We start from the raw sequence: 9,960 nt of genomic DNA on the forward strand, positions 1-9,960 counted from the left end.
GTGTCTCTAAGATTATGGACGTCGCTCACAACACACACACACCACACACGCAACACACACACGACACACACACACACACACACACACACACACACACACACACTCACACACACACACACACACACACAACACAACACACACTCACACACTCACACACACACACACTCACACACACACACACACACACACACACACTACACACACACACACACACACTACACAGACACACACACACACAGACACACACACACACAGCACACACACACACACACACACACACACACACACCACACACACACCACACCCACACACACACACACACACACTCACACACACACACACACTACACTACACACAGACACACACACACACACACAGTCACACACACACGACACACACACACTCACACACAGCACCCCGACACGCACACACACACACACACGACACACACACACACACAGCACACACTCACAACACACACAGACCACACACACACACACACACAACACACACACACACGACACACAGACACACAGACACACACACACACACACACACACACACACACACACACACACACAGACACACACACAGACACACACACACACACACACACACACACACACACACACACACACAGACACACACACACACACACACACACACACACACACACCACACCACACACACACACACACAGACACACACACACACACACAGACACCACACACACACACACCCCACATCACACAGCACACGCACACACACCATGCACACAGGGGTTGCTATGATCTGAAACACACAGAGAATGAAGCCGTGAGGAAGCTGCACGTACCCCCTGTAGACTCTGAGCAGCAGCAGCAGAAAAAGAAACAAAGAAGCTTTAATCTCTCCCACACTCACACAGACACACACACATGCACACAGGGGTTGCTATGATCTGAAACACACAGAGAATGAAGCCGTGAGGAAGCTGCACGTACCCCCTGTAGACTCTGAGCAGCAGCAGCAGAAAAAGAAACAAAGAACATTAAGAGTAAGAAGCAAAACACAGGCAGGGCTGGGAAAGCGAGCCAATCCTATGTACAAGAGTTATTTATGGCTAAAATCTCAAAGTCATAAATGACCATAAAACAATCGTACCAAGCATTAGTGCACTCCTCATGAAAAATTTCAAAATAAATGACTTGAATAGCCTTTCTTTAACATTGAACACACTCTCAGTTATAAAGCATACATATAATAACATGTAACAGACATAGAACAAGACAAATGTATTTAGATTTTTTGAACCCATCACAGGTTATTGGCTGGCATCTTCAGCGATCAGCATCCCCTCTGAAGCGTTCTATATACATCCTGCAGGGTGACCCACAGAGTGAAAGCTAGGTGAGTGTGCTTTAACCTTTAACCCTGAAATATGGGAATTGTGCTCCAGACGAAACAGGAGTCTAGATTAAAGCTGGCTGCAGAAAGTGTCACCCTTATGGGGGGGCTCAAATATGAATTTTCACTGTTACGTCTTCTACTGGGTGGAACACCTTAACACTCGGCAGGATGTACTCAGCCCATGTACTTACTTTTCCAGCAGAGCCAGGGCAGTGGCTGGATTTACTCTCAGGTATTTGGATGTTGGCTGGCCATAGTCTGCCAAGTACGTTGACCAGTCCCACACCATGAAGAGGTCCAGGAGCTACAAGACACAGAAAGGTATTCAGTGTATCCTCAGAGTGCACGTGAAGATGAACGAGGGAGAATTTCAACAGCAACAGATGCCACACTTGCCAACCTTGAGACCTCAGAATTAGGGAGACATTCAAAAGGGCTTCGGGGGGGGTGTACATATACATATATATATATATATATATATATATACAAAAAACTTGAATTTTACAGTGTTTATTTATCAGATAAAATAAGTTAAATGTCACTGTTATTATTGGCTGGCCGGAAACAGCGGGGGTGTCCAAATTCAGGGGCTGCATCCACCTGAGGACCCGGCCTTTGCAGTCTAAGTGGGCGGGTCCTCTGAAAGCCGGATAGGTCAGAAGTGAGCGACTGTGACGGTCTAGCCTTCAGAATTACGTCACAAGCTCTCTCGGGGGAGTGAAACTCTGCCGTCTGCTCCTCGCTGTCTAAAATATAACCAGACGCTGGCATAAACTCTCGACCGTCTCACACTTTGTTTAATCAGTTTTCTGTTTGACGTTTATTCAGCTGTGTGAAAACCCCGGAGGAGCCCACCCGAGGGATTATTAATAATGTTTTATTTAATCTAATCTAATAACTTTAATCTCAGCCAAACCGATTTACTCACGAACCAATAAAACACTGAAAAAGGCCAAACAACAACATGTTTAAGTCATTTAAGTGACTTATATATCATGTTTAACCCGAGTAGCCAAAGACTGCGGGGGTTTGAGAACGATGTGCTGGGAGTTCGCTGTTCTCGCCGGCTCAGATATTTGAAGTTTAGACGGCTACATTCTCACCTGAAAATGTGTTAAAAGTGTATTTTGTGACTCACAAAGAGTAATAAGAGTAATATTAAAACTAAGTGGCTGCTGCCATTGTTGGAAACTGGGCTGAGCTATGAATTCTGGGATATGGTTTTTCAATTTTGTTGTCTGGGTAGAAAATCGGGAGAAATTCAGGAGAATGGTGGCTCCGGGAGATTTTCGGGAGGAGCACTGAAATTCGGGATTCTCCCGGAAAAATCGTGAGGGTTGGCATGTATGACAGATGCATCGACTAACTTTTCCAATAATATATATATATAATAATTGCGTAATTCAGAGAGGCGTTTCTCTTACAGTTCATTTTAGCTGAGTGCAGAAACCCGACTCATTTTACCAGCCAACATTAAATCATGAAGCTAGTGCTACATAATTACAGATAGTAAAAGGTATAAATCAATGTTACTATTTTACACTGCTAGACAACTTGTGCTAATAAGTGTTGGTTATTGCAGATTACACTGTTGTCATAGTCTGAGACACAACACCAACTGTTTACTGATTTTCTTGCTGTGATAATGCAACTTGCGTTTTAGATAGATTTATATTCAAGTCTTGAATCTAATGTGCTGACAACAGGTCCAGTGGTACAGCACAGCCTTTTGTTGTTGGCTGACGTACATCAGAAGTGTTACTAAAAGTCAGAGACCAACATGTTTTTTCTGTGAAAGGAAACATGCAGTAGGATTTAACCGTTTCTAGCTGGCTAATGTTTTTGGCTACACGACTGTCGTGTTTCTATAGAGGCTCCTTCCCTGACTCGCACAGTCTGCATGTTACAGTCCAACATATTAAACCTGTAAGTCATGACGAGCGTTACTAATTGTGTTGTGACCTGCGGTGAAGACTAGAAAATGTCATATAAACCTCTATAACTGCATTCTAGCAACTTGCAGCTCTTTCTCTGGTGTAATTAGGCAAAAAATCTCTCCCCCATTTCCCCCTTTTCTCTTCTCTCTATTGCTTTTGCGTTTGTTTTTTCCTTTTGATTACACTGAGCAGTTTTCTCCAGTTTAACCAAACAGCATCAAGCACCACCCTTTACTATTGAGGACTGCGTCTCCTGGGTCGCTGCACCACTCTGACAGATACAGTCGATTAAGGAGAGAGAGAAGAAAGGAGTAAGAAGACTTCTTCATGATGTTAAGTGTGAAGATTTTAAATGACCCCACCATGACCTCTGTTTAACCAGATGGAGATGACTCCCCTGCCCCACACAGACACAGTGTATGCTAATGTCATAGGGTGAAACAGCTGGGTATTTCGATCATGTTGAAAAAGAACAGTGCAAGAACAGCTTAGTGATAATCGCATTATTCTACTGACTGACAGACTCCAACTTACAGAGTGAGGCTTAGCAGCGATGCCATTATTCTCACCTGGAACCAAGTAGCGAGTTCTGAGAAGCCACAGTTTGCTATCTGAGCCCTCCATTACAGGACTCAAAACCTCTACTTTATGTTTTTAAGGTCTGTTGTGACTCCTTGACTTTGACCACTGGTTTGAACAGCTGTGTGCACACAGTTTGCCTGTGGATGGTTCCTGTGCTTTCATTAAAACCTAAAGACTGAATTCAAGTCAAATGATAAATGGGTATTTTTCCTTAACATGACAAGTATTCTCAATTCAGTTCTACTTAATTTATATATTGCAAATCACAACAGCTGCTGCCTCAAGGCAATTTATATTGTATGGTAAAGACCTGCAATTTTAGAGAGGAAACCCCCCAAATCACTCAACCCCCTGTGAGCAAACACTTGGCAACTGTAGGAAGGAAAAACTCCATTTAACAAGAAGAAACCTGCAGCAGAACCAGGCTCACCTGGGGGTGAGGGAAGAGATGAAGAGAGCAGAGGACCAAAGACAAATGTGGGAAAGAGACAGAATTTGAAATTCTCCTTCTGGATTTTGAGAATTATCAGGAAGCCAGCGAAGAGAAGCTAATATGGGAGAAGCATCTCCTACTTCCTGTCAGCACTCTCGCTGCCACAGTCAGACTCGTACACAGTGAGGATGTAACACTGTTAACAAAATAACTGAGGGAATAAAGTTTAGGTAGCTGCTGTGTATTGTTTTAGGCAGATGCCACTGAAGAAGACAACAGCAGAGGAATCAGCTGAAAACACTGTTTACAGAAATACTAGTGTAAAAACGTCCTATAGTGAAATGTATTCATCACTGCAGTGTAGCTGATTACTGTAAACTTAAATGTTAGTAAGAAATGTTTAGACAATCTGCTACAGAGATGTGGTCAAAATCATCATCCTTGACTGCATTCAAGGGCACGTAACGCATATGACCAGCAAGGCGGTGCAGGTCTGACCCTACAGACAGTGAAGGAGGTCCGGGGGTGTAGCTCGTTTGGGTCATCTTTTCCCCTTTGGAAGAAGGGTCACTAAAAACCAACAGAAACTCAGAGAATGAGAACCATATGAATCTTATGCTATGACAGTCCCCATATCTCAATTCACCTGAACATCTACGGGAGAGTTTGGCCTGGTGTTAGCAGCACTCCACACCACCATCACTGAATCCATGGCAACAACTTATTTAAACTTCACCAGCAGCATGTTTGGCACAGCACTTAGTTTGTTAGCCTGATGTCTGTGGTTCTAACACCTAACAGACGGCAAAGTCTCAGCCCATCATCCTCTTTTAGATAATCTGGCTTGTTAATAATTTGCCCGTTCATAGCAAGAAGGCTGTGCAGACAAAAAGAAATCGTTCCATCAAGTGTGCCTTCTTGAACACACACACATACACAACACACACACACACCACACACACACACACACCAACACGCCGCACGCACGACACAGCACGCACGCACGCAAACCCACACGCACGCCGCAGCGCACCACACACACACACAGCACACACACACACGCACCAACGACACACACCACACACACACACACACCACACACACACACACGCACACACACACACACAACACACACACACACACACACACTCTGACGGTGATAGGATAGTGATCTAAAAAGCAGCTAATGCCCCAAAAAAGTAAAAGGATGACCTCTGTGTAACCCCAGCCTGTGGGCGCCTCCTAACCCTGTCACCTCAGGCTAGGATTAACCAAGCAGCCTGTATAAAGAGGAAGATGGACACATCTTGTCAAATGAGGGGCAGGAAACTAAGCTGTGCTCAAGAACAGATCCAGGCAGGGCACCAGCTACCCTCAGGGACACCTGACCCGTTACCCTGTGGATGGAGTGTCATCATGACAGTAACCTATCATATTTGAAAAAATGAAGGTAATGGGGGATAAAGGTAATCCCTAAGAACAGCTTTGTGTTCTATGCCTGTAAGCTACTACGAGCAGACACAGGATGCCTTAGATGGGTGTCCGGTCTATCACAGAGCTAACATCGACAGCCAGTTTAGAATTACCAGTTAACCCTACAAGCACATCTCTGCAGTATGGGAGGAAGCTGTAGCAGCTGGGAGAACATGCTCCATCATACTGCAGGTTAGAACCCACAGTACAGTAACCACTGTACCATAGTGGCATATTTGTGTATTTTATCGTGCTTTTATGTTCAGGTAACCAACAGTTAGAGTAACTAGAAGATTAGCAATGTACCAGTCACACACAGTCTACATAACTAGTAGAAGATGTGCTTCATCTCTTTCTTCAAGTATTTAACAAACATGTGCTTCATATACATAAGCAACACTGTGTTGGTGCTTTTTCCCAGCATGACTACTGCTGCTCGCTGATACTCACCTCTCTCTAACCTAGCATCATCACATCACCTTTATTCTCATCAGTATCAGTACAGTCCTTCTCCACTCCTCAGACATCCTCTCACTCGCCAAGATCGTGTTAAAATATCTGGTTAAAAAGTCCTCCGTCCTCATTCCTAGACATCTCCACACCTCCACAGGTATGTCATCTGGGCCAATCACATTTCTCCTCTTCATCCTCTTCAAAGCTGCCTTCACTTCCTACTTCCTAATCCTCTGGACTTCCTGATTCACCAACACTCCTCCATCTGTCCTCTCTCTCTCCCTACATCTTCTCAACACACTTTCTTTACTTGACAGTAAATTTCCACCCCTGTCTTTAATCACTAACCTGCTGCACATCCTTTCTAGCTCGATGCTGACAATTTCTTTAGAGTCCCAACTCACATACAACTCATTATAAGGCTTTATTGTTGTCTAGCCTCCCAGTACTCCTGTATACTTTCTACATCTCCCTGACTAACTTATTCTTAACTTCTTCTTTTAAATAATTTCTGTAACTGCTCGTTCTACTACCAAGTCTCTTTCCTCTCTGCTACCAAGCACCTTCTTGGCAGTTCGCCTCACCGTTTCAGCTGTACTTTCTCTCAGCTCCTCCTTGAACTCTTTGCAACGTTCTCCCTTCTTCAGCTTTCTCCACTGAATCTTTGCCTCCGTCTTCACTCACTTCCTCTTCTTGACTTACAAAATCCTCCCACAGACTCCACTGCCACCACATTCAGTCTCCTCTCACTTTCAGATTTTACCTTCTGTATAAGACCTAGTCCCCCGGTGTTCACCTTCCTCCACCCTTATTCCTCATTCTGTGCTCCTCCCTCTTTTTAAATACACGTTCACCGTGGTCATTTCCATCCTTTTTGTAAAATACACCAACATCTGTCCATCTGCATTTCGCTCCACCATGCCTACCCAACATGCATCGCCCCAATTCTTTTCCTTTGTCTTTGCGTTTGTGCTGTTTCTGGTTTAAGGCTTAGTGATAAAAGTTTACCTGTCGCAGATCGATGAAGGCCAGCTGAAGAGTGTCTCCTTGAAACCCAGGCACTGGCTCTGAGCTGGCAAACACTGAGAAGTTACAAAGACAACGTCACAAAACAGTTGACTCAAAGCTGGAGTTTCAGGTCTGTTTCTTACTATACAAGCACACACTGGACATTTGGAGGTCTGTGGTCATTCAGCTAAATGCTGGATTTAGTTATGCAAGAAATAAGAATCATTTTTGTTGTAGATGAAACATTTATATGTGAACCAGTGGAGGCAACACATGCTGGTCAGCACAAAGATTCTGCACTTCTTTGGAAGAAATCACACCAGCAGTATCACACAAGAGCAGAACTGAAATGTTATATTACGCTCTGCGTGATTTGTTTTACTGAAACCATTGTATCGTTTATATAAACATTCATGTAAACTGTTTTACAAATAGCAATGTGAAATGGCTGAACTTTAGTCATCGAGGTATTTTAGGACTATCTATCTATCTGTGTAAGCAAAACAGGCATTACTGCACGTCCATGCTGCTTTGTAAAGCATTACACATAAAACGTCACTGTCCTTAAACGCAGTAATTCGTTGTAGTACTCATTAAATTACTTTCATGTTACTCTGTAAATTTAATTGAAACGCGCTGTCACATAGGGCTGTGCGATATGTCCAAAATCTCATATCCCGATATAAGACGTCTATCGTCCGATAACGATGTAAATCACAAAAATGTAACATTTTCTGTAAAGTCTGTGAATCTCGGGCAGCTCGACTTGCGTGAAGTGTTTCCAGCTGCGCGTCGTGTAGCTGGAGTCGAGTGTTTTAACCGATGCATGAAACGATACATTTTTAGACATAAGTTGTAACGGCGCCGTTTTCTTTGTGAGTATTTATTACACGGCGTGCTGCGGGGAAAAGCCTGTTCTAACGTTTGAGTCTGAGCTTTATTTTTTAGCACCTGACGCTCTTTTTTACTTCTCATCCGTAAATAATCTGCTCTTTCATGTGATTCAGTTTATTTTGAAAGGTCTCAACAGGATCTTGAGCTTTATTGTGAAAGGTTTATGTGGAACATAAACAAGCGGACACGCAATGCTGTTATCGTCGTTGTTGCTAACGACAATGCATAAAAACAGGCGCTTGTCCGTCCGTAGTGTGGTTATATTAAATATAAGAGAAAGAGAGAACTTTAAGAAGTTGAAGAAGAAGCCACTACAGTGACATCAGAACCATGAACAAATATCACTGTAAACAGTTTATTTTGCGACACCACGAAACAAACGATAGCGTAAAATGAAACGATGGATGTTTTTATATCGTCATCATATATATATCGTTATATCGAGCAGCCCTACTGTCACATAACTACCAGTTAACAATATAAACACATATCTCTGTCCTAATGAAGATGCAGCCTCCATGCTGTCTGTGCAGAGGTTTTGTTATTAGTAATATGCTCTTGTTTCTGCAGCGGAAGTAGTTTTCACTTCACCATCACACTCTGGTCGCTGTAATCATTTCCATACATCCACTCCTCACAAGCTGCAGACTGCTCCTGCATGCATGTGTGAGTGCACACAAAGAAGAAGGTGCATTTGCTCGTTTTCTTTTCATCCACCTGACGTGCAGGTAACTACAAAACCTCTGTAATGTGATTAACAACATAATTGCAAATGTAATGTCACTACTGAATTTAGTACAATATCGTGTTACATTACCATGTTGCTGAAAAATGTCTTGTGATTACAGTAATGTGTTACTTTGGAACACATTACACCCAACAGTGTTTGTAAGAATCATCATCTGACAAGTGATAAGATGATATTACATTAAATGCCTTTGCATTTCAGTATTTTTCTTAGTTTCAATAGAATGTTATTGTATCTTATCTATATTAAAAGAAAACAAATGTTTCAACATTACAATTCTTTATACTCACATTCACACTGAATAACATCTAAGTTGAACTGCTGAATGGCCCCCATACTGATCTGTTTGAGTTCCGTGTCCAACAGCATCTGCATCAGTGATGTGGACAGATGCTTGCAGGCTGACATACAAGCGGTCTGGGCCACTTTTCCCTGCACAGGGAGAGATTCAGGGAGAAGGAAGGCACAGACAAGAAGCAAGAGGAGAGATGAAGGATGGAAAGATTAGGATGGGGACAGAGTTGGTAGAGGATGAGGATGAGAGGAGGGGAAAGCGACAGAATGAAGTCATTTGATGGGGTGAACATTTTATAAAGAGAGAACGGGCAGTATTTGAGTTTTAAAAATATGTAGGAAGGCCAGGATGGGAAAAAGAAGGTGAATAATAACAGATTGAGATAAACAGTTGTGGTAAAAAGTTGAAAGAGAAGAAGGAGGAGGGTATGAGAAAAGAGGATATAGGAGTAATACAGAAATGGGGAATAAAGAGCAAGAAGGGCAAGGGATAATTCCAAGTTAGTGTTGTCTCAAATTCTTCATGAACAGGTATAAATATAGTACTGTGCAAAAGTCTTGAGTCACCACTATGTTCTGTATTTGCTAGAAAAATGGAAAAAGTGCAATGATTTATTGAAATGTTTACAGGTTATGTAAACATCCATCCATCCATTCGCTTCCACTTATCCTTTTCAGGGTCGCGGGGGGCGCTGGAGCCTATCCCAGCTGTCATAGGGCGAGAGGCAGGGTACACCCTGGACAGGTCG

The 9,960-nt window shown here is 43.0% G+C and overlaps 1 protein-coding gene across 4 annotated transcripts in view; it reads right to left on the reverse strand.

The window, feature by feature from the left end:
- Window positions 1-9,960, reverse strand: part of exoc6 (exocyst complex component 6) — a 32,007-nt gene that overhangs the window by 8,028 nt on the left and 14,019 nt on the right. For 2 of the 4 annotated variants that reach the window (XM_005948859.3, XM_005948861.3), the window contains 4 exons: window positions 9,208-9,349; window positions 7,276-7,349; window positions 1,581-1,693; window positions 984-995 (listed from right to left, as the gene is read on the reverse strand). In XM_005948859.3, the coding sequence (XP_005948921.3) occupies window positions 984-995; window positions 1,581-1,693; window positions 7,276-7,349; window positions 9,208-9,349 (341 nt within the window). The remainder of the gene's footprint in view (window positions 1-983; window positions 996-1,580; window positions 1,694-7,275; window positions 7,350-9,207; window positions 9,350-9,960) is intronic. The other 2 variants (XM_005948860.3, XM_005948862.3) reach the window with 1 other exon arrangement.

Source organism: Haplochromis burtoni, unplaced genomic scaffold (genome assembly GCF_018398535.1).
Source record: "Haplochromis burtoni strain Fernald_Lab_line unplaced genomic scaffold, NCSU_Asbu1 Contig_584, whole genome shotgun sequence".
Lineage (NCBI taxonomy): Eukaryota > Metazoa > Chordata > Actinopteri > Cichliformes > Cichlidae > Haplochromis > Haplochromis burtoni.